The following is a 26,620-nucleotide window of genomic DNA, read 5'->3' on the forward strand; positions in this document are numbered from 1 at the left end:
ACAAAAAAATAATTCCTTCTTTCCTTCTGCACTGTTTTCAATACAATGTGGTCTATCATAGCAATCATTACTATCTAAAAAACATCCCTGAAATTTACAATTTAATCATAAGAATAACTTTTTAAGAATGAAATAAGTAAATTAAAAATAAATAATATAAAACAAAAATAAAACACAATAACATAAAATATATAACACTTTTGCACCTTTAACTTAACTATAGATTTCTTAGTAACATTGTGAATTTGCCACAGTACATAACAATGATTTCTTTTGCCTGGGTCATGTGGCCCACATTCTTCTCTCCCTGAGCATTCTTGCTTGCTGGGATTCTGTACACATTGTTTCATTATAAAATTCACAAACCGAAGAACCTTTGACATCATGTCCTAATGTAGGTCCTAGAAATTATATTTTCTTAAATACATTTTTAATACTTGTAGCAATGAAAAAGATTTGCAGTTTGTGTAATACTAAGAAAAACTGACAGTTACAGAAACTAATATTGATAACATTTTACATAAACTTGGTGAAAGGCCAAGGACATTTCTTATATTTAAATAAAACTGTGTATATTCTATATAATAACAAAAAAATAAAAATAAAAAATCGAATTGCATACTTGTCATTTAATTAAATATACGAAGAGTAATGAAGTACGTTTATAAACATAGAATATAATATTGGTCTATAAAACGGATAAAATTTAGTAACACATCGAAATACATTTGATACGAAAATCATATTATAATTCCTAGAAAATCTCGCGATAATGTGTATTTTAAGTTGCGGATGCAACTGTCAAACGAAAGATAATGGAACATACAATTACCTAACAATCCTAGGATGAGATATGGCAGTATCGTCGCATATGCGGACATCGTGAATGGATCGTAAAAGCATACCAGAAATTTAAAGTCTAGACGCACGGTATTCACGATGTGGCTAAAGCGCCGGACTTTGGTGCGCAAGGTCCGGGATTCGCGCTTAGCCGTCACATCTGGGTTATTTCTACGTAATCCACACCATCGTGTGTTAATTTCTCAAATACGATTTCACAACTGCATGTTTGCCGAAGAGATCAAAGTCACGACAAATTAAAAATGAAAAGAAATTGAGTCTATTAGCTATTAAGCAAATTGTAGTAATTCATCCACCAACACATCTCTTTTCCTCTCCTCTCCCACGTTTATGTCGGAACACGCACACCATGGATTTATGTCATTTTTTTACCACTAAAACACTAGGATTTCAATCACTTTAGAAGTACTACAGTTACATTGGAGAACAAATGATTAAATTTAATGGACACAAACACACCTTGGATATGATATGGTTCGAAAAAATTGATAAAGAACAACTAAACTTGCGAACTTGTAAAGTTACATGCCAGTCGCACGGTAAATGGATCATAAACTAATGGATTGCAATAGAACGACGTTAAGAAAAAGTTGATGGGCGCATTTACAATTTACAATTTGATTTCTCTACTTCTAGCATAAAACTTAATAACGTTATAAAATAATTATATATTTCCACATTCTTTTATAAGAATGAAACAATTGGAAAAAATAAAAAAACAAAGCACATATACTCTACAAACTTTTAAGTTATAATTAAAGTAATAATTATAATATACGTGTAGACAATAGCGTAATATTATAAAATTTGTTTATGAATCTATAACAATCATTACATGATATTTATAATAATCATTTTATTCTCTAGTCTCAGTCAGTAAGATAGAAGGATGTCTTTATCGACTGCATTCTCATCAGCTTTAAAACTCGACTAACCATATCGATCAATCGTAATCTTGTTTTTCAGTAGTTACTCTTCATACTTTGTTTGTTAGTGACTGATATGCGATTTGGAATGCATTTAAATTGCACCCAAGAATCATCAGTGAACGGTACCTCATGATTCTGTCTTCATCTAACTTAAGACAGTCAAAAATTACATTCAGTATCGATGATTCTGACAAGCGACATTGGTATAAATCTGTGGTAACACATTTATATGCGGTAAATTTTTGAGGTTAGGTAAAGGGTGGTACAGTGATACGATAACCATATCGCAACTTTAGTCTTTTTATAAAGTGTCATAACGCTTAACATTTTTCTTGATTAAAACTATACGAAACCTTCCGAAATAACGGCCCAGATTTAAATGACAATAAATAATGGCAACGTCTGGTTCTGATAGAAAACCAAAAGTAATAATTTTAGGAGGTAAGCATATTTCATTTTGTATGTTCGCATATAACGGAAGTGATAAACAACAGGTCTGAAAAGAAGTTTTATCATTGAAACAGGATGCGGTTTCATAGGACGTAATCTCGTGGAATATCTACTGGATAATGATCTTGTATCTTTTATACGTGTCGTAGACAAAGTACCGCCGCAAACTGCTTGGTTAAATGCTAAACATCAGCAATTATTCGAGCATCCTTTGCTCGAATTTAAAAGTGCTAATTTAATCAATGCAGGTAACTTTAATATTTACAAAGATGTTTATATAATATTTCGAATATTTTATAATAATAATTAGTTTATTGATCATTTATTATTGTTAATTATGGTTAGATTTTAAATTTTTACTTTCTAGTATCTTGTCAAAATGCGTTTTTATCTGACACTTCAATTGATTTTGTAATCAACTGTGCTGGAGAAACAAAAAGTGGTCAAACAGATCCTGTATATAAAGAAGGAATTTATAAGTTGAGTATGAATTGTGCTCATCATGCTGCAGAATTACAAGTTGATCGTTATGTAGAAATATCTTCTGGAAATTTTAGTACTTCTGAAAAAGTATGTAAACTTTAATGTTTTTATATTTATTAACTTATATGAAGATTAATGAGCTTAAATATTTCTTTAGATTCCCCTCAAAGAGGAAGATACTGGAGAACCATGGACATTTGTTGCAAAATATAAGTTGCAAGTAGAGAATGATTTAAAAAACATACCAAGTTTAAATTATACAATACTTAGACCAGCTATTGTATATGGTTGTGGTGATAGAAATGGATTAGGTAATAATTTGTTTATTAATTACAAATGAAAAAATAATGTTTCAAAATGCTTTAAATATAAAAAATGTTTTTTTATAGCACCACGTTTAGTGGTAGGAGCTGTGTATAAACATTTAGGAGAAATGATGAAGTTACTTTGGGGACCAGATCTTCATATGAATACAGTTCATGTGAGAGATGTATCCAGAGCTATTTGGCATGTAGTAAATAGGCCAGACACTTTGGGTCAAACATACAATGTTGTTGATGAAGGTGATTCAACTCAAGGATCAATCAGTGCTATAGTTTCAGAATTATTTAATATCAATCATGATTATTGGGGTACAGCATTATCCACACTAGCCAAAGTATGAAAGAAAATTTATTATATTAATTTTTTTATGTACTTTATTATGGAAGTTTATATAGTTTCAAATATGTATACGTATAAACATGTATATGCACGTATCACATATTTATTTTCATCTCTATCTGCCTGAATCTACATCTAATGTAGATTTAAAATTTATTTTTGTTATGTATTCTAGACAGATATGAGTTCTGTTGTTGAAGAAGTAAATGACAAACATATGGGACCTTGGGCAGAAGCTTGCAATAAAGATGGAGTAGAAAATAGTCCTTTGTCTCCATACATAGATCAAGAACTTCTTTATAATAAACATTTGTATCTACAGGCAGAAAAATTATCAAGTAGTGGATTTACTTACCTTTACCCAAAACTTACAAAAGATGCTTTGAAAGAGGTAAACATTCATTTAAATGATTAAAAGAATATACATTTTCTGCTAAAAAATATTATTTGAATTATTTATTTGTAGGTTCTTGATGATTATGTAAACATGAAAATATTTCCACATTCCTTGGTACTATAAATTTTAGCAATACAGACTGCCAAGATCAAATAATGGAGAAGCTTACAATGATTTATATAAAATAACTTTTGGAGCGTTTCACCTTGTGCCTAGTAATCTATGCAAGTTGCATACTCTATTGTATGTTACATACCTTACTCGTATTTTACCTGCTAACAGATATTGTTAGTAAAGTTCATAAAAAGTACAGATGGAATATGAAGATTTCATGTATAAGCCTATTGCAAATGTGATAAACTAGGAATTAATGTACTTAATTTTACTATAGTTTGAAGTATAAAATTTTTGCACCTTAGGGTTGCTAGTCAAGTTTCGACGTTATAAGAATAACTTGAAGTTGAAAAATATTGAAGAACAAATGTGTAATTAGATATTTACATGCCTAAATATGACATATTATAGCACATAACGTTAATTGGATAAATATTTTAGAGAATTATGTACATCGCCAAAAATGCTTTTTATACTGAATTTTTCAAGACTGGGAGTATAAATAAAACTGTTAAATAATTAACGAAATCTGTAGAAGTACAAAGGATTTTGTGTTTTTGTATCCACTGCATTCCACTTAACATGTATCTTCCAAAAGCTGTGACACATAATTTAGAAATCTTTTTATTCCAAATAAAGAATTTTGTGGGTATATTAATTCAGAATATTAGATATATTCAAATTATATAATGTATTAAATCAAGTACAAATAATATTAAGCTAGAAAATATTTCTAAAAAAAAAAAAACGCCAACACAAGAAAATTAATAAGTTTATTATATAAAGTAAACCTAATTTTTGCATAAGATAATATAATAAAATGGCAATAATTGCCAAATAAAATTATAGTATTACTCTTTTGAAGCAATTGTTATTAATTCTTTGATAATAAAGTTACTCATTTATGCATTTATTTACTTGTCTTTTTTGTACCTTTGTACTTCTTAAAATTCAAAGGTTTTTAAAAGTAGGAAATGGGTGATTAATTTTATTCTAGTCATTAATTACAACAAAATAAAAGATAAAAAATCAATAATATCATTAAACATTTTGTGTATATTGTAATAATTTAAAAATAAGATTATAATTTAATGAAATTTATTTTATTTTATTAACAAAATTTTCATAATATATAATAATTGATATAATTAGTAATATTAATACAAATTTTAATTTTTACTGATTCTATACTTTTTTATATTTGACTTATATAAAATAAAATAAAATAAAATATGTTGAGTGTATCTACTTACTGCACATGAGAATAAATTTCCTGAGATATATTATATAAATATAAATTATAGTGCTATGTAATAGATACTAAATTAAAATAAAATAATATAAAATACCTACTCTGCATAGACTAACAGTTATGCAGATATATATACTTGATTAGAATCACTGTAAAAGATAATTTATATTTTGTTTATGTACACTTTTAAATACAGAAATCAAATTTATGCATGTATGAGAAAAGTAAGATGAGTAACAAGAAATACTTTCTGCACATAACTGAAATATGGTTTAGCATAATGTAATAAAAAAATAGATTATGATATTTCTAAATCAACATACATATAATAATTGTAAAACTAAAAACTTTTGTAAACAAAATAACCTCAATTTCAATCTTTTTTCTTTCATATAAATCGTTATATTTTATATATAATATTTACAATACCTGTTTTTTCCTATATGTAATCTAAAAATAACAATGTTTATTGCTTTATACTTTAATACTATATAATAATCCATGGTTTTGATGTCAAGAAACTCTGAAGAAGTTTAAAAGAAGAACAAGATACAAAGCACTCACAAATAGTTATCCTTTGTATTTGCTCTCCGATTCTAAGCAAAATTTCAAGATAACAATAAAACTTTATCAATTACACCTAGTCGATGCAGGCGTAGATACTACTGTCATAACATGATGCGATGTCATTGTTTTCGGTATTTGTCACATTGCACGTGACGTCACATTATCGTGTGTGTTACTAGGCAACTAGACAACACGTTTCATAAGTTCCAATGATTCCCCCTCTACTATTTTAATGAGAGGAAAATAAACTTATCTTTCTCTCTGTGGTATTTTTTCCCGGCAACCCTAGCCTCAGCCATAAATTTCTGAGGCACAAAGGATAGCCAAGGTCATGAATAATATATTAACTGTTTGAATCCCAATGATTTTTTTCAATGAGCCCTGGGATCTAGGACTCAACAATTAAACATGATACACGCACCTGGTTGTACGGCATAAATTATGATTATTCTAAATTTGTGATGTCGTATAAACAAGTGTATTAGAACACGTAGATAATACAACATAATTTGTACAAGATTACCTTTTTATACATTTTTACACTATTGCGTTGAATGCAACTATTACTGTCGATTTTCGGAATAACTTACGAAAAGCTGTCTGATTTGTGGAAACGATGATCCATCCAATAGGATAGGAAGATTTTTCAATTCAGGTTGATCTATTGTATATAATCTATCTTTTAAAGCTAATAAAAGGCTCAGATAACAGCACGGCGACTTTATTTTTGCTTTCTCTTTTTTTACAAAGTTTAAAACTTATCACATCCACACAATTAGTCAAAGATATTATGATACCAATTCAACACCAATACGTTTCAATTCATTTTAAATTTAGCGAATGTTATCTTATAAATTGGGAACTTTTTATATAAGGTACAAATTAACGCAAATAAGTTTCTTTTTTACAGAATTATATACGTAGCAAAAAAAAAAAACAATATCGCGCTTAACAAATACAGTACATTATGCTGCTAAAAAGTAAAATGATCAAAATATTTTAAATTCTACACACATTGGTTAAGATTTGTATACAATAAAATCAAATTTTTTAAGGCAATGAAGGCATAATATTTGCCATCAAATATTTTGTCGCCATATCAATTATTATATCCCTTTTTTAATTAATGCTTTTGATCTATCTTTCTTTTTTCTCTTAAAAATAATACCTTTTTTCTACAATCTTTTTAAAATTCAGTTAATGTTAAAAAAATTGTACAAGCTTAATAATTAACATATACATACAGTGCAAAAAATATTTCAAGAATTTTAGTGCAAAAAGAAAAACAAATTCATGAGCGATCAGTTACTAGTTGCCTACTGTTATATCAATTCTCATTTCTTATTTAACTCTAAGAAGAGTAACAAATACCTTCAACAAATATAAAAGTATACTACTATATGTCAGTAACATAAAATGTAACAGGTCGTGTTAAATATGATAACAAATGGAAAACAAATCATTTAAATAAAAATCACAAACAAGCATTCTATCTGTGAAATGTTTGATAACAAACTTAATTTGTTTTAGAACTGTCAAGGCTAAATAATTACAATGTCTATTCATGAAATTGAGATTCTAATAATCATGATCATAGAATATGTAACGAAATTCATAAATGGTTTCCAAATGAAGTTACTTATTTTCATAAAACTGTTACCAGATCTTGTGAAACATTTTAGTAATCCACTAGTACTGAGTTTTCATAAAAATAGGTAAATCATGGGTTATATTAATAGTAAGTAACATCATTTCAATGTAAGGCAAATAATTTTTCGAGAATGACTTTAAATTATATGTTTAACAAATTATCTTGTACAAAGATGTAAAACTCTGTGTAATAAATATATAGTAAAATCTCTAGCATGTGCAGATTGAATTAATTCTGTTTTTATATGATTTCATACTGTGCTTGTAGTGACTATATTATTGCATAAATTCAGTGTAATGTGATCATTTAAAATAGTACTGAATGTAAAATGTAATAAATAACAATTAATGGAGGTACAATAATAACATGACATATCTACGTCTCACTCTAAAAGATATAGCTTATTCTATCAGGTACTTTGTTGGGTTTTTCTGTCATGGTAACATGCACCAGTCTGGAATATGTTTATAGTTTTCTTTAGCATTTTTCATTTTTTGCTTTTGTATGATGTAGTTAACTTTAAATATCTTGTACAACATAAGATTTATCATTATTATATGAACAGGAAAAAAATATATACTATATTATACAATTCCAATGATTAAATTAGTAATTTAAATGTTTTAAACTTTTTACAGATTTTTTTATATTTATTACAAAAATTTAATGTTCTTTTTTAAATTTTCATATTTTTTCCTGTTCTCATATGTTTTAATAGTGTATAATACAATTATCAAACTTGAAGTATAAAAAGATTTTGTTAAATTAATATAGACATTTCAATTACTTCTTTAAAAATGTCTGATGTCTTATTTTTTGATAGAATAAATATTTGCCAAGATTTGTAATGCCATATATATATAATTATTTGTAATAATATTTGTAATAAAAGGAAAATCTAGACTATACTTTTAATACATAAAATCTGATTAGTACTTTTCTTAATTTCTTAGAACCTAAGAATATTTTTTGTTAATTTAGATTTAGTTAATGGAAAACTTAAGATTTTGGAATGATCAATACTATTGCTCTCTTTAAAAGCAATACATATCGTGAAATAGATTAGGCCATACCCGTAATTTGGATATTTAACAATTTTGTCTTCTAGTGTGAAGGAATGCATTATTTACTTTTTCACTATTATTTGAAATATGATATTTTATGAACATACTTATCATTCACAGATACCCTATTTTCAAGTGCATCAAGAATTTTGTATCTCACCTACTTAATTTTCAATTTTATACTCTTTTTCTTTTAGTAGATGTCACCTCAATACATATATGAGCAAGTTACCTAGTGAATATTATTAAGTATCATTTGCATGATGAATCTGTGCCACGGTATTACTTCGTACAAAATGAAGTCTAAATATTACTAGATTCCTCATAGAACTGCTACCGCGGAAATACTGTGTTGTCAATAGTAATAACTTGCTTTGAAACATTATATACAAGATAATAGTTGAAGTGTCCAGATTCAATGCACTTTCAAAACACTATTATTTACATTAATCATGTATGCATTAGTATTTTAATTCACAAGTTATATATTAAACTTGTAAAATATAGTAACTTGCATTGCTTCTAACTTCCTTAAGAATTCTTTTCTCGTAATTCAACATACGTGTACGTGTACGTGTACGTGTACGTGTGTATATACATTTGTATGTATACATATCTTGCAATCAAATGATTAAAGTTGCATGAAAACTTTTACATCCTACTTGTTGCATGTGAGCATAGGAGGAAAATGTGAATACGCAATTGTATTGCCTAATGCTTTCATCCATTAGGCCCAAGCGCCGGAACAGATATACACATCGATTTGGTAAGGACGTATCTCCATCTGGACAACCAAAATTATTATTTAAACTGCTACTGCTACTGCCTAAAGTACAATTGACCACTGTGAGCTGTGTGCCATCTAAATCTTGTTCTGGCCCTTGTTCTTGTTTTTGTGTGCTCAAGTCAACACTGTCCACTGCTTTGTACTATATTTCATTGCATTAAAGATATGTATTAATTTTATGTACTATTTATTAATCTTTAGTAAATTATGTAATCATTTTATATTGTCTGAAATGAAAAATAATTTGTACCTGAGAATTTTTTGTTATATGAATATCTTTTGGTTCACCATTTATTTCCCATGATGGTAATAAAGGCTCTTTTACACAAGATTCAAGAATTCCATTAGATTTTCCACCCTGTAACGATATACTCTTATATAGAACTATTTATTCGAATACGTTTATATGTATCACAATCATACGTTTATGTGTATATACTTTAGTATCCAAGTGTGGATTAGTTGTGATTGGAGATGTAGGGCAAAGAACAGCAAGTTCAATTTCGTTAGGCGTCACTCTGGTATTCAACTGTTGACTCACTGATGTAGAAGATTGATCCACGCAACATCTATTTCCGTTTCGTACCGAAGTACGGCCTTTTGTAGATTGTGCTGTATCTCTCAAAATACGAGCATTTTCACATTTTTGCGACAATATATACTGCATAGGCAGATTGTAATAAATCCAATACTTATGCTTACACCAAGAATTACACCTAAAAATAAATAAATATAAAATAATTACTTAATTAAATTTAATTTTTTTATCTTTTTAAAGAATTAAAGTAAATATGTTTACCAAGACTTTGATCGGGTTTTGTATTTTGTGGTGGCTTTTGTTCATCTGGTGAATTTGGTATTTTTGTTGAACTACCACCAGTAATAATGATTATAGCATCTGACGGTTTACCATAACCAGCTTTAGTCATAGCTTGTACCTTAACGAAATATTGTTTTCCTGGAATTAAACCAGGTAAAGTTGTCGAAGTTTTATTACCAGGTACCGTCAAATTTTTCCACATTGTAGCTGAATCCGTTAAGTCCATGGTATATATAACGAAGTAATTTTGTATTATACCATTTATATTACTTGGCTCCTTCCATGCAATTCGTACTTTTGTATTATTTACTAAAAACCATTGTACTTCTTCTACCTTGCCAGGAACTGAAATTATTTATTAATTTGTTTTATTTTTTAATATAAATTAAAAAATAAATTTTATGTAATTTTTACACTTACTATCTTCATTCGTATAACATTCTACAGACTCACTGTAGAAATTGCTTTGGCTTGTATTATTTTGAATGGCCCTTACTTTAAACTGATATAGCGTAAATGGCTTGAGTTTGTCAATATTTGCCTTAGTATCATTCCTGCAAAAAATATATTAAAAGTATATAATGTAGAAAAATTAATTTAAATTATAATAAAAAAAAAAAAAACAATTAAAATTACGTACAATACAGAACACTTAGGACTGTCTGAATTTACAACATGAATTGCATGATAACATAATTCGAAAGAATTTACTTCATGTACACCATTCAGAGACCATGTCACATTTATAGAAGTTGGTGAAACAGGAATCGCTTCCAAGGTCATTGGTACATTATCTAACCAATAAACAAAATCATTATGTTTATATTATAATAAATTATATGCTTATAACATACTTACTTGTATCAGGTTGAATAGTCTCTATTTGTTTTGTTAAACAGCCTGTTGTTTCACCAGAAGTTATCATACATAAACCCATTGTATATGAAACATTTACATCTAAGCAAAGAAATAGATAAGTCATTTTAAAACCCGGAATATATGTATAATTTTTGGAGATAGAAGATATTACCAAGATTAGTAAATACATATTCAGTAACATTTTGCGGTAAAAAAATAGTTACTAATTTATGTCCACTTTGATTCTCACAATAAATTTGCCAAAAGTCAAATTCCGATTCGATTCTGTCGTTTTCTTTAACATTTATTTTCCATTTTACCTGATAGTAAAATTTAATACAAGTTTTAGAAAAATATATTATAATCCAAAGATTAAAAAGTAAAATACAATAGGTACAATCTTATAAACCAACCTTTACAATTGAAGCATTCACTATTAATACTTGTACATCCACTATATTTTTAATAACAAATTGATTAGATTCAGCAGATGGCATAGTTACAGTAGTCCACTCTAATTGTGATTCGCTCATATTAGGCCAACCTTGTTTTGTTCTGGCTAGAACTCGTAGATCATATTGTGCTCCAGGTATTAAATCTTTAAATATATTAATTGTTATTTTAAAATATATTAATACAATTATATAAAAATAAATTGTACATGTACCAGAAAGTACATAGGACTCCACGTCAGCAGGTAAATGAAGAACCCGTGAAGATGGATGTTCATGCAGTCTATACAGTAATTTATATTGTACTACAACACCACGAGACTCTTTTCTAGTTAATGGCTCCCATGATACATTTAACTTTGTACTACTAAGTATATTCACGTTTACTTTTGGTGCACCTTTAGGAACTGAATAAAAAATAAAGAAAGGCTATAATTTTTATCATTTTCTGTTATATATGATGGAAAGGCATACAAAAATAACGCACCACTTGGGGCTGTAGAACACAAAATGGTGGCTGATTGATCACTCGGACCATAATTGTTCCACACTCGTATGTAGAAGGAATAATTAGTATATGGTTCAAGAAGCTTCGTCACTTCTACTGATGTAGAATTACCCGGTTCAGGTGGAGAAACTTCTTCTTTACCTCCTTCTTTATGAATATAACATGTAAAAAATGTTATGAAATATTTAACTACTATATGGTATTTCTATGTATATTAAGTTGTTTAAAAAACTTACCTACGGGACTATAATGGACGGTATAAGCTTTAATACTGCTATGTGATAGAGACTTTGGTGGTTCCCAGGAAATAAAAATTTTAACGGGCGACAGAGCACGACATTTTAAAGAGGTAGGTGCAGCAGGACTATTACGAGATGTGTTTACTTGAAGCCGACCTGCGGCCCAAATTTCTCCCGCCGAATTTACAGCAACACATTGATAAATACCAGAATCAGATGGAACTGTTGCCGATATTGCCAGTTCCATTTTATTAGATTCTTTTATATATGTAGTCCTACGTCCTGTAAAATCAATTTATACATGAAATATTTATATCTATATTTTTATCTACATATATAGATGAATGTTTTACACTTATGCACGCATACATCATACACGTGCGCGTGTATGTGTATAATTATATGAATATGAATATCGTAAAAAATATTATACCATTAATTGTAATATTTAATGAATCTTTTAACCAATATATTTTAGGCACAGGTAATCCTTGTGCTTGACATTCAAATCTTGCAGTTCTCCCATTTGGACATATTTGATTTGTAGGTATCTTTACAAATGATGGTGGTATTAATATATCCACTGTTACATTCTAAAATAATTTTTGTAATGTATTGTTAAAATTATTAAGAACTAATTATAACAGTATTTTCTGATAACTCACTTGAATCTCCACATTATTTGTAACGAAGTTTTTTATAGAACATACATAAACTCCTGCATCAGATGCACTCACATTTACTAGTGACAATATACTAATACCAATACTAGAATTAAGCAAAATGCGAGGTTGTGCATTGTGATTATCTAAAAATTAAACAGTACAAGATTAAATTTATATACTGTAAATATCATATATGTAATATTATTTACAGATATATGTAAAATACCAGTATAGCGAGGAATAAATGACCACATCATAAGTGGTGGTGGATAACCAGATGCGGCACATGCTAAACTAAGATTTGATCCATTGAACAACCAATGATTGTATAAAATTTGTGGGAATAACAATGGTGGTGTATGTGATCCATTACCCTCTGATCGTGAAATAACAGTTAATTTTGCTTCTTTACTTTTTTTGGTTTTTTTTAGGAATTCATTATTTACTATGCATCTGTGAATATAAATGATGCATTATACATTCTTTTGTAATCTTACAAATTGCTGTATTATTCAGATAAATAAATATATGTATCATTACATATCATTATATATACATACCTATATGAACCAGCATCTGATAATTTCGTTGCTTTTATATACAGAACACCTGGTGGTACCATTATATACTTACTACTGTAAATTAAATTTTAATTAATATAATAAATTATTTAATTCTTAATTTTTGTTAAAAAGTTACTTACTTTAAATTACTCTGGTTGGGCAACAATATTTTTTCATTATGCTGCCATGTGATATTAGGAGGAAAAGGAACACTATCTATTAAGCAAGATAATCTTGCAACTTCACCTTCTTGTGCAGTTATATTTTCTGGTGATTCTTTAAATATATGGGCAAGTTCTAAAGCACATAAATATAATTATATATTTTATCATTTATAAAATCAGCCAGATTAATAACAAAATATCAAATAGAAAACCTACCTGCTATATGAATAAATGTAGGAGATGATCTTAGAAGTCCTAAATTAGTACGCATTACACAACGATACTCATCTTTATAATAATCTTTAAAGTTAACTGTAGTAGTATTTTTTCTTTAAATTTCTGCACCATCTGTCATAATAATAATGTAGACATATTAATTAATTCAATCCTAAAATAAACATAAATTTATTAATATTTTCAATATATACCTTATGTAAGTGAAGAGAACCATTTTTGAGAAGAGTACAACGTGCAATGCCACATGGTGGTGCAGGCATTCCATTGTGTAACCAAGAAATATTTTGATTTGATCCAGTTATACAACTAAGTGTAATTCCTTTTCTCCCTAATATCACATGACCATTAGGTTGAATTTCTAATGTTACACCAGAACCTTTGGTTGGACTAATATTGAAGCCTTCTGATTTTGACACATTTTTGTTATGTAAACCAGTTCCAATTTCTTTAACACCTAAAGTATGAACAACGAAATGTTATTTAAATTTACTATAAATTTACAGTTATCAATGTTCTGATAAATCACATTAAAGATCACTATTATATGTGATCACTTATATGTGATTATCTAAGCATATTTTTGTACAATTATACGGATCAAAATCTTTCAATTATTAAAACATATTTTCTGTATCATAATTCAATTATATTTCCATAACAAAAATATTTTAATGTTTTATATCTTTAGTTTGACAACAATTCATGCATGTCATAATAATATAAACAAAATATTTAGAAAACATGACTATTTTTCTTGGAATTTAAACATTCGAATTTGAATTTTTATTTTATTTAAATAATATACAATCGTCTAAAAAAAGTATTGAGATTGCAAGTTCCGATAAGAATACAAAAGAAAAGACGTTAGCGCGTGGTCCAGCATGTATCACTTTGGCGAATATAAACAGATTAGATAGGAGGAGAGGAGGGAGACGCACCTGCGGCACAAGCGGGCTTTAGCACTTCTGTAAACAAGATGCTCAGTAAAAGTACTCGCGCCGCCATATATTCACACTCATTGGCACTAGTTTCACTGACAAATCTTGGCCGAAATACGTCGTCGGTTTGGTAGACTTCCCTGCGAAATTCGTCGCCGCATGTTTGACATCGCCTGCAAGAGTTTTTGGCCGTTCCGTTCGCCGAACTCTTACCCCCCTTTGAGCTTTGCTCTGCCTTCTCACATTATCGTCGAGTTAAATAATATATCGTCACCGAAATTTCGAGGACGTCGACAATACCGAAAGTTACACGGTCGTCGCGAATAATGTTCGATTAGCTTCGTTTGCATTAGCACGCGATTCATTCGTTTCTTGCCATCTTCTAACTCTACTACCCCTGTCTGTAATTTTTGCAGTGAGGAAAGAAGATTCGAAATTCTAGACTGCGAACTACAGTGCTGCGTACGGAACATTTTTGAAACAAAATAATGTTTTGTTACACAGCGCCACGTGCATTTTCCCTATGTTTTGACCAATAACATTATCGAAAAAATTATATTTGAAATCATCAATGAATGTCACATACATATTGTATTGTAATTAGATTCTTCGATGATATTGATATTATATAGCACAATTTAAAAATATGAACTGTGTAATCCGTAGAGAAACAATTTTATATAATTACTTCATATTCAATGAAATTCGAATTTTATTATAATAATTTAATAATAAGTACTTTTAAGTGAAAGGGGTAACTTATAATACTATATTAGTAAAAAGTATCTTCGTACACAAATGTTGATTTCGTAGAGAAGAAATACCTAACCCTTAAAATTTAAATTAAACATGGCGCGTCAAAGTGTTAATACAGATTGTGAGAAAATGCATAACTTGTTAGACAATAAAAATATCGACTTAAATAATTATAGAAAATTAATTAAATCATACATTGATTTGGTAAAATTTTAAATATTTTATAATCGATGTTGAATTATTTTAAACTATTAGGGAAAACTAACTACTGATTTATTTACAGCATTTATATAGTGCTGCTTTATTTTGGGCAGATAAAGTTGTTTCATTAAGTAATGAAGATCCTAAAGATGTATGTACTTTAGCACATTGTATGTATCTAATGAAACAGTATCACCGAGCTGCTCATCTTATTAGAAGTCGTGGACTAGAAAAGGTAAACTTTAATTATGAAACTTCCAATAATGTTATAATGTTGTTATATCCATTTTTTGAATTACATTAATACTACTTTATAGACAGATGTGATGTGTCATTATTTAACAGTAAGAAGTCTATTAGAAGCAAAGGAATACAATGAAGCGTTACAAATTATTAATGAATCAGAAATATGTGCAAATATAACACAATCAGGTGATCAGGTACTCAAAAAAATGTGGTTAAGTATAAATAATATTATTCGTGATTTAATAAGACTTTATAGATTAGATTGTATTTTACAATAGGTTCAAAGTTCAATATTATATGTAAAAGGAAGGTTATATGAAGCTTTGGATAACAGATCAGTAGCAACTGACTGCTATAAACAAGCTCTACATTGTGATGTATATTCATATCAAGCTTTTGAAGCACTAGTTCAAAATCAAATGCTTTCAGCTGCTGAAGGTATAAAAGTCTATACGTAAAAGCATTGTGTGAAAATAAATATAAGTATCTTATAATACATATAATTTTAATAGAAAAAGAACTTTTGGAATCTCTTCCTTTTGGTGAACAATGTACAGAAGCTGAAGCAGAACTTTTACGGTTATTATATGAAAGCAAACTAAAAAAATATCAAGAACCAAACAAAAAACAAACACTTGCAACTTGTAGTGTTATGGGAGTTCTTGTTTCAGATAGATTATTAGGTAATTTAGATATGGAAGTTGCAGAAGCAGAAAGATTATATTACAATTGTGATTATCACAAATGTTTTTCTCTTACAGAAAGGTAATTTGTAGATAAATATATACTTATAATATATACTTTTATATAATGTAAATTTATATAATTTTATAATTTTTATCATATCTTTTAGAATATTAAAGAAAGATCCATATCATAATTCATGTTTACCAGTGCATATTGCCTGTTTAGTAGAACTAAAAAAGACTAATGGTAAATATACTATATTTTTATATGAAAGGTAAAATATATGTAATTAAAAGTTTTATGTATATCATTCAATCATTTTTTTGCAGCTTTGTTTTATTTGGCACATAAGTTAGTTGACTTATATCCAGATATGGCCTTATCTTGGTTTGCAGTTGGATGTTATTATTATAGTATAGGTAATTTTAATTGCAATTATATAATATAGATTTCAAAAAATTGTTGTTTTATGAAATATTGTATTATTTTGATAATAGGGAAAAGTGATCCAGCACGAAGATATTTAGTAAAAGCTACAGCATTAGATAGATTATTTGGTCCTGTATGGTTAGCTTATGGTCATTCCTTCGCAGTAGAGAATGAACATGATCAAGCAATGGCTGCTTATTTTAAGGCTTCTCAATTAATGAAAGGTTGTCACTTGCCACTTTTATACATTGGACTTGAATGTGGCTTAACAAATAATCTTAAATTGGCTGACAAGTTTTTCCAACAGGCCCAAGGAATAGCACCAAATGATCCATTTGTTATACACGAAATGGGAGTTATATCTTTTTATAACTTAGAGTAAGTACTTTGATATTTATTCTAATATTACCCCTGAGTTTGAGTTACTCTAATAAAGAAAAAAGGGGTTCAAAATTTACTCTGCAACATGATTAGTGTACTTCCACCCTTCCATGGTTTTTGGAAATCTCTGCCTAATTTATCAAGAGTTGTCGTTTCATCGAATACAGTTACAAAACTGCTGAACAGCAGTTTAAGGAAGCCATGAAAAAAATTCAAGGTGGACTAAAGGATGTTATTCTACCTAGTAAATGGGAGGCACTTCTAAATAACTTGGGTCATACCTGTAGAAAGATGAAGAAATATGGAGAAGCTTTAGAATATCATCAGCAGGTTAAAAGATTTAGATTGAAATAAAAATACATATCAGTATCATTTTTAATTGTGATCCATTGTATAAATTTATTATAATAATTACAGGCATTAATGTTAAATCCACTAAATGCATCAACTTATTCAGCAGTGGGTTTATTCATGCATTAATGGGAAATACACAGGAAGCTGTTGATGCTTTTCATCGAGCACTTGGACTTAGAAGAGATGATACTTTTACAACAACTATGTTGACATATGTTATGGAACAACTTATAGAGGAATCGCCTCCATATCCCGGTATATATATAAAAATCTTAAATTTTGTATAAACGACAGTAAATGTATATTGTATCTGTTTACAAACAATATTTTTTAGATGCACCAATCGATATTCCAAAGTACAAATATCCGGCAAATAAACATCAAGAAACAGATAATACGGAATCTGCAGAGAATGCAAATAATATAACTGGATCAGGAAGTCAAGATATAGATAAATTAAGAGTAAATTTATTTTCTGGCTGGGGAGAAGATTCTAGTAAAGCTGATGACAATACTTCTGATAAAATAGAACGTAATACACGAGATGTGGTTGTGAATTATTCTAGTGATATTAGTTCTGAAGTTGAAATGCTGGATTCGTCAACTGCTCATATAGAATAAAATGCGCAAATTTTTTATATAATAAATAGATTTGCTATGTAATAAAGCAATTGTCTTGCTTCCTTTTTTGTTCAAATGATCTTCCTTCATTATATACTGTATTGATTTTGTATGAAAATTTGATGAAGTGATGTATGTTTAACTAATCAATATTTATACACTTAATTTATTTGCATATTTTAAGGAAAAGTCATATTACATCTAGAAAAAGTTAAATAAAATGCGTTTACAATAAATAACATTTTGAGATGAATTTCTTACTTGAAATTTTTTTGTTTATTTAATATATTATTTATCAATAATATAAATTTAATTTAAGATAATGCACATCAAGCGATGCAATTTTGTATTTTATCACAAACATGAAATTCCACAAGGGCGCGTTCGCGAACTGCGCCGGTAGTTTCCAAAGATGGAACCTGCTAGTGAAAGGGGGAAAGGGAGGAACAGATCTTCAATTCAGTTCGCAGAGTGGAGCAATGTGGAGAAGAATGGGCGTTCCGTCTCCATCGTTTCTGTATCGACATTAAATCGAATATAAGAAGAAATAAATTTTACTTTCGAAGAACCAACGAACTAATTATAAATGGGCGATTCTGGGAGTTGAAATAATTAAAATATTATCCCCCGGCAAATAATTAAAAACCCGGCGGGATCAAATTTTCCAAACTTTTAATGTAACACGATAATTGTTCATTAACTAATTTATTAAATTCGCGTATTTAATTCTTCGCATTCGTTAAATCAAGGAAACTTTATTGAAGACATTTATACAGTATCAAGTTTGTAATTCATTGAACCACGTTACAAGTTAACACGTTGAATTCAGTGGAGAACAGCGATCAGAACAATTGAAAAATTCGTCAAGACTCAATCAAAGATCGACATGCTTACATTAATGCAATTGGTAAGTTGTTATTCCTCTATAAAAATTTTACATCCTTTTTTCATATTGTTTAATATTCATTTCTCGACATTTCCATACTAGTGTTTCAATTACGTCTTATTTTTCTATAGACCTCGTTTTTTGACTTCTCATGCGGTCGATTGGTAACCTACTTTAGAATTTCGTTAGTGTGTCGTTATGGTGTCGCTCTGAAAGGAAAATTTGCTGTGTAAATTATGTCGGTATACAGTGATAATTATAACATAGGAACTAGAATGTAAAACCGAATACAAAGGAATGTCCTGCGTCCTCACTTGTAAACAAACACGCGAATCGTACGTTGAGTCGCAACGCGTCCACGTGCAAAACACGTTGCGTTTCGTACGCTGGTAGTCTCACCCTTAATCTATATACATATGTATGTGTGTTGCGCCTCCTGAAATTGCCCTTAACCCTTCGTTAGTCATTTTCAAAGTATTAAGTGAAGGTAAAGAAGAACTTGTTGTCATCTAATTTATCCAAAAAATTGTGTAATATTCATAAATTCTACGAAGATATACGATACTATTTGCAAACATAGCACAAGACTATTAAAACAAAGTGTACGTCGCTGCAGATGGTGGCATCAGCGAATCAAGAAAATAGATTAAGATCGTGGTTTTTTCTTTAAAAGCATAAGTGGCAAGCTGGGTGTATACAAAAATTTATGTCATAATGTATTCTTGTTCTTATATAACGACCTTACAATGTCTCATTCGATTTTTCAATTCGCATTATATCCATAACTTGAAATCTACCGAAATTTAGGTTTCGCCTATTTCTACTAGCCACCTATACGTACGTATATATGAACATAATATCGTCAGGCATATATCTAATTTTCTTAAGAATTATCAATTTTGACGCAATATTCGGGTAATTCGAAGTATCAAGGGGTTATAAAATCTTAAGAGTCTGAAAAATGTTACAGCTTTGATCAGTGTAACATGAAACGATAATTATTCGCATCGATTATAAACGTTCTTAGGTTTCGTGTGTCTGAATTTGACAGCGTTGAATTCTAAAAAGTTTGGAATTCTTGTTGAACCTCTAGAATGCCTCGATATCTTCCCGGCCCTGCAAAATTTTTTTTCCGAATTCCATGAACGCAAACTGGGAGTGGCGTCCTTCAGGCTCCTGTTTTCGTTATTCTGTACCGAAAGCTCGAAGCATAGTTTGCTGATATCGTTCGTAGCGATGACTTCGAGGAATTCAGTGGTAGGTGATACGCAATAATTTTCATAATTTTTAATCGCCAACGAAACATTTTAGTGTTCGAAATTATTTAAATCGTTCGTGTAATGTATCTTCCGAGGAATCGTGGAAGTTCTAAAATTTCGTCACTTTTGCCGGAAATTGCGCAAGGAAATCGGTTGGCGTGACAAACGAGGCGATCAATTTAAATACTGTTCGATTGAAATTATACAATTAGAGAATCGTGGAGTTAATAGAAAGTAACGAAATAAAATTTTTACACTTTTTCCGTAATATTTAAATATAATAATATTATTTACGTCGCCAAGTTAAACATTCCATGTAGCGTCCATACTTCCCTACGGCGTCTATTTAGATACACGCTACGGTTAATTGCCGTCGTAAAAATTAATCGTAATTTATTATTCATTTACGATTATTCAGCCCGAAAGAAGAAACTGCAAAATAATTTAATCGACGCCTCTGTAAAAGGGAAAATGGTGACAGCGTTTATCTATTATCACATTGTACCATTATAGCTTGTTATCGGGATATCAAATGTTACCAAACGTGATCAAACACGTTCCGAGAAATGTGTGATGTATTATTTCAAACTTCCGATTTGAAATATTTTAACGATTGGACTTTTCGTGCTCTGCAGCTAGATTTATCGTGCGATGTAGATGGAGTGAAGATATCGGACGTGTCTGATTGGAATAATGAGACATCGCATGGTCTACAACTGCAAGCGTCACGCGACCAGGACCATATGCAGCTGCAACAACGTGATCGGGAGCAGTTGAATCGCGACAAATTGCAACAGCAACGCGATCGAGACAGTGAACGGGAACATCTGCATCAGTTGCAGTACATCGGCAATTTGCTAGTAGATCCTTCACCGACGGCAAACTTTCAGGGATATTCGCACGATTCCTCTTGCACTCAACTTAATAAGAACAACAATATCGATGGTAAAGTTTCTTTACCTAGTTAAATTTTTACACAACAGTATATTATGCCACTGAAAATTTTAGATAGCTTTTCGAATTATCTATTAACCCTTTTATTATAGCGGATTAATGTTCAAGTTCAGGTTAAATAGTATAATTATATATAAACGGAGAAATGTTAGATAAGTATGAAATCGATAATTTTTAATACCATCACTTAACTTTGTTACAATTAATTTGTTTTATAATTACTAGTAAAAGGGTTAATGATTTCTTTTTTGTTTCATAATTGTACGAATATTTTTGTATCCGCATAAAAAGTCAATATTTATTTTATGAATTACAGTTGTTTCTCTTTTATTTTTCTGACATTCGGTAAATGAGAAAATTTGGCTCTAGTCGTGCCTACTTGGTCGTTTCAAAATTAACGAGCGTGCCCGTTTGTCGTTTGTTAGTCGATAGTCCTCGCGGTGCTGTCGTATTTTTCTGTAATTTTATTTAAGGCTGTAACGTATTTTATATTCTTTTCTCACGCCAGGAGACATGTCAATTTCGGATTTATTTGGACTGGGTTTACCCCGGGATCGTTGATAGGCAGCCAGTCAACAGCTGCGTCTCCCGGTTGCCGTAATTATCAGTATCAGGGTCGCAATCAGGGATCCTCTCATCATTATCAGGTGACATTTTCTTTCGTTTTATATATCATGCACAAGCTTCTCCTTAGTCTGCCTTACATGAAACGTTCGATCTCATTTAGCTCAGGTAAACTCATTATTTACGTCGTGCTTACCAAAGTCAATTATCTTAGTTTATCCTTACATTTACAACGGTTTCATCAAATACGGTGTTTATCGTTTCCAAACCAGAAGTGTAATAAAATAGAAATTGTCTTTCGTTTTATTATAAAGTTTTTATTACGTTTTATTACATTCTTTATAAGTCTCTTATTTTATTAAGCCCTTACCTGATTACCGAAAAAGTTTCTAATTACGTATTAATAAAATTTTGTTAATTTTAAAACAACCGAAAATATCGATGCGAATTTGAAGAAGCTGCCGTTAAAATGTTATTTTTTTCAATTCTTGAGTGTTACGTGTTGAACACGATAGTGAAAATTTTAAATGGTGAAGTAGGCAGTATTCCGAAACGTCTGCCTGCTGCCAATGCAATAACCGGAACAATGATTATCCTCATTGGAGGGACTCCAACTACTCCTCGAACTTCCTTTTCCGTCCATCGTGCAGCTAATTTTTTTTTTTTTCTACAATAGAGACTTCCTGGCTACCTGATGTATTGATTTTCAATATATTTGTTACGACGAATCCCTAATATCAATTTAATATAGCGCAAACAATGATAACGAACAGAGATAATGCAATGACCGGCGATAAAAATACAAATTTTGTTCTAACCGTGACATTTTTCAAACGCCTATAGAAAGAATGAAAAATGTTCTAACAGGCCAGTATATCTTGCGTCTTCTTGTAAAAATTTCTTTACCCCCTTTGAATACTATCGTTACAAGCAATTATTAGATTAACAATTAGGAAGAAATTATTTCCTTTGTAAAATAACATAAATAATATATTATTGTAATCTGTGCGAAATGGTAGTATTCGTGGTCGAAAGGAGTAAAAGCAAGAGAGACCAATACGAAAGTCATGCCTTGTCGACCAGACACTTTAATGGACATTTTATCAGGCTCTTCTCGACGCCTTTAACGTTATTACCTTCACCATTTGCTGGATGCATCTGTACATAAAGGACCGGCAGGACATCGAAATGCACGTATTAGAGCCGGCATATAATGCGTTGGGCAAAATAAATTACGCATAGCCGCGCGCGTTAGTGCGTCCCGGATTCCAGTGTAGCCAAGAATTTACAAGCTTGAGCCAAACGGCTCTATCAGAGCTTTACCCTTCTTTTTGTCTTCAATTTTTCCGTGGACTTGTAATCGCTTGCCCAGTTTTTTTTTATTATCTATAATGTCATCCAATAACATTTCTCTCGTTATTTAACGAACCAAATGTTCTGCCGGAACTTATTTATAATTTAGAAAAATGCCGATCGAAATATATTAAAAAAGCCTTTGATTGATCGATCGTTGTATGTTAATTGAATACAGGGAGACGACAGGAGTGGAATTTGCTCGAACTCGTCAATTTTAGACGTGCCGAGTTCTCCAAGTTCTATTACGACACCTGGCAGCCCTAGCACCCCCGGAAGTCTTTACTCCAACCCTTATTCGTATTCATCTACGAATAGTAGTAATCAGACAGCATCATCGCCAAAGAGTCGAGGATCTATGCAACATGTGGGTTCACCGACGTCGCCCATTCATTCTCCTTATTATGGTAGACCTATTCGTGGGTCACCACCTTACAGGTATCTTTTAAGAAATTTTGAACAATTGCGTATAACTGTACGATTACTAATTTATAACTTATTGTTGTCTTTTTGTTCGACATCAGCGACTGCAGTAGTCCTACCTTAGAATATCCTCATGTGATGGGGTGCAATGGATCAAGATCAAACTCACCAGCGGACTCAGACACGAGTGGTATAAGTAGTGTGGATGGGTCTCTATCCGATATAATGGTATTTTTTTTTTTTTTAAGTTATAGTCAATAATTATGTAAGTTCACCAAAGTTAGGGAGAAAGAAATTGTTTCATTTTAGAACTGTTTATCGTTAAACTCATCGTCACACGAATGTTACCCTCAGTCTCTGGGTTCGTTGATGTCACCGGAAGTGGATTTATGTACGAATAATAGAGCAGCCGCGTTTCAACGAATGGCAGTGAAAAAATATTTATCTTCACCTCATCAAAATTCATCGTCGACGCACCATCATCATTCACATGGACACAATCGCGGTCATCACTATGGATCAAATCAAACTGGCGGTTTTCTGAATTCTTTTCTGTCACATGAAAAAAACTGTTGTTCCACTGGAAATCATATGATGGGTCTGAATTCATCCCCAATAAATATTTTAGATCCACAGATCTCACTTGAACGTGTAGCACGTTTTCATCGAAGTGCTGCTGGTATATAATAATTTATTTACTAAAATGTTGTAACCAAGTGGAAATATGTTAGCAACACTAAAGATTCATTATTCCAGCACTTTGTGACCCAACTTGTACTTGGAGTGGTATATTGCCACAACGCACACAAAAACCGTCAGGTTACTCATCTAAGGTATTCCTTGGTGGTGTACCTTGGGATATTACCGAGTCTCTTTAATTGCAACTTTCAAGCAGTTCGGTCAAATACGAGTGGAATGGCCGGGGAAAGATCAGTCCGCTACGCAACCAAAAGGATATGTATATATCATTTTTGAATCCGAAAAACAGGTAATTAAATATTCTATAGTATTTAATCTTTTTCAGTTTAATTATTTTTGACATATATATATTATTTAAGGTAAAAACTTTATTGGCATGTTGTACACATGATTTTACCAATGGTGGCAGTTGGTTTTATAAGATATCATCTAAACGTATGAAAGCAAAAGAGGTATATACAACTTGTTTTTTTCAATAATTTATTTTTATGTATTGTTTTATTTATTAATGTAATCTTTTTTAAAATAGTCATAATCTTTCTGAAATAATTTTAACATAGGTACAAGTGATACCTTGGATTCTTGAAGATAGTAATTACGTAAAATCTTCATCGCAAAAGCTTGATCCCCACAAAACAGTATTTGTTGGTGCTCTTCACGGTATGCTAACTGCTGCAGGTTTAGCAAAAATTATGGACGATCTATTTCGTGGGGTTATTTATGCGGGTAAAAATCGATATATTTATTTATCGATAATTTCCAATAGGATGCATCTTGCTAAACTGAAAATTTATTTTCAGGCATTGATACTGATAAACACAAATATCCAATTGGATCTGGTCGTGTTACGTTTAGTACAAAACATTCATATATGAAAGCAATTTCAGCTGCTTTCATAGAAATTAAAACTGCCAAATTTACGAAAAAGGTTTGCCTGACAGTATGATGTTTATGAAATGTTAAAAAAAAAATTATGATATTAAAATCTATTGTTTTCGATAGGTACAAGTTGATCCGTATTTAGAAGATTCTATGTGTTCCGGATGCTCTGTACAGCAAGGACCTTATTTTTGTCGTGAAGTGGTATGAAATAAATTTCTTTCGTATTTTACATATAAAATATTTTATTATTTTTATCCTGTTTCTAGGTATGCTTCCGATATTTCTGTCGCAGTTGCTGGCAATGGCAACATTCAATGGAACCAATGTGGCACCATAAGCCTTTAATGCGCAATTCCAAGACAAATCAAGTGGTTGGATTATCACCCAACGTAAATTCCTGGCCTCGTGGAATGAATAATCCCACAATTTAAGTACAATTATTGAGTTTCTCTTTCGTGGTCATACATTCAATTTTTTTTGACTATTTGTTTTTGCACGGACGTTGCGCTAGCTGACTTACTGACAGGGTGCAAACTTAGTTTTTATCGCAGAGCTGCGGGCAGCTGGTTTGACGATATACATTGAAATACCGGATACACCAGCTGATCGGCAAATGCAACGATTTGTTTATTATCGTTACTATCACATACGTCCGCGGTATAGAGACTAATTAATGGATAAAAATCGTGTTTCACATAAAGTTCCTATTTCGAACGCGGCCACAACCACGTTCTCAAAAACAGTATTTTTATTTAGTATGTTTATTTAGGGACTGGTTCTCTTGTTGATCGTTTTATTGCGAAGAATATAATTGTGCCATTGAGTAACACATCACATTATACGGTAATTATGCGTTACGAGTGTGCATTTACATTGAATTCGTGTGGGTCCAATTGTGGCTTTTATAGTGACAATAATTTTTATACGATAAAATGGGAAGCCACTCGATTGTTAAAGAGAATGAAAACGAAAGAAAAGGACTAAGTTCATAATGTTAAAAGATCCATAAAAACACAATGCGCCGCTATAATAATCTATCGGCGAAATATTACGCTTAATCGTAAACTATTCGATGAGATTAGTTTATTGTGGTATTCTAGTGGCAGGAGGAATTAATAATTTAATTATTATTTTTTGCGAAGAACGCATTTAATTTGAGTACTAATCAGAACCCAGGCTGTATACCGACATTTGTCGATGATATTGCCCGTCGTTGTAGTTTTATGTTAGATTGTACAGTGTAAGGGTATTGCCAAAATGGCC

At 30.5% G+C, this 26,620-nt stretch overlaps 4 protein-coding genes across 4 annotated transcripts; 3 read left to right on the forward strand and 1 right to left on the reverse strand.

Moving 5' to 3' along the window:
- Positions 1-2,182: 2,182 nt before the first annotated feature.
- Positions 2,183-3,906, forward strand: LOC143221336 (uncharacterized). The gene is made up of 7 exons (XM_076446809.1): positions 2,183-2,231; positions 2,315-2,488; positions 2,608-2,810; positions 2,881-3,034; positions 3,113-3,381; positions 3,562-3,777; positions 3,853-3,906. The coding sequence occupies exons 1-7, from the start codon at positions 2,183-2,185 to the stop codon at positions 3,904-3,906; spliced, it is 1,119 nt and encodes a 372-aa protein (XP_076302924.1).
- Positions 3,907-9,151: 5,245 nt separating this feature from the next.
- LOC143221335 (protogenin-like) lies at positions 9,152-14,729 on the reverse strand. Its single transcript, XM_076446808.1, is given in 23 exon segments — positions 9,152-9,192; positions 9,195-9,360; positions 9,469-9,576; positions 9,658-9,866; positions 9,869-9,934; positions 10,018-10,383; positions 10,459-10,592; positions 10,679-10,832; positions 10,897-10,995; positions 11,069-11,216; positions 11,310-11,494; positions 11,564-11,755; positions 11,836-12,003; positions 12,093-12,377; positions 12,529-12,688; positions 12,761-12,903; positions 12,987-13,213; positions 13,321-13,395; positions 13,464-13,620; positions 13,704-13,817; positions 13,820-13,835; positions 13,916-14,178; positions 14,663-14,729. Coding segments are annotated over 23 exon segments (3,543 nt in total).
- Positions 14,730-15,511: 782 nt separating this feature from the next.
- LOC143221333 (cell division cycle protein 16 homolog) lies at positions 15,512-18,337 on the forward strand. The gene is given in 12 exon segments (XM_076446806.1): positions 15,512-15,622; positions 15,702-15,854; positions 15,937-16,073; positions 16,122-16,303; positions 16,378-16,630; positions 16,719-16,798; positions 16,882-16,971; positions 17,050-17,359; positions 17,530-17,692; positions 17,780-17,819; positions 17,822-17,971; positions 18,051-18,337. Coding segments are annotated over 12 exon segments (1,956 nt in total).
- An 886-nt stretch (positions 18,338-19,223) lies between these two features.
- LOC143221334 (uncharacterized) lies at positions 19,224-25,788 on the forward strand. The gene is given in 14 exon segments (XM_076446807.1): positions 19,224-19,244; positions 21,118-21,427; positions 21,945-21,983; positions 21,986-22,083; positions 23,532-23,791; positions 23,878-24,004; positions 24,086-24,455; positions 24,533-24,646; positions 24,649-24,764; positions 24,835-24,927; positions 25,036-25,201; positions 25,276-25,403; positions 25,478-25,558; positions 25,624-25,788. Coding segments are annotated over 14 exon segments (2,088 nt in total).
- Positions 25,789-26,620: the final 832 nt, after the last annotated feature.

Source organism: Lasioglossum baleicum, unplaced genomic scaffold (genome assembly GCF_051020765.1).
Source record: "Lasioglossum baleicum unplaced genomic scaffold, iyLasBale1 scaffold2257, whole genome shotgun sequence".
NCBI classification, from domain to species: domain Eukaryota; kingdom Metazoa; phylum Arthropoda; class Insecta; order Hymenoptera; family Halictidae; genus Lasioglossum; species Lasioglossum baleicum.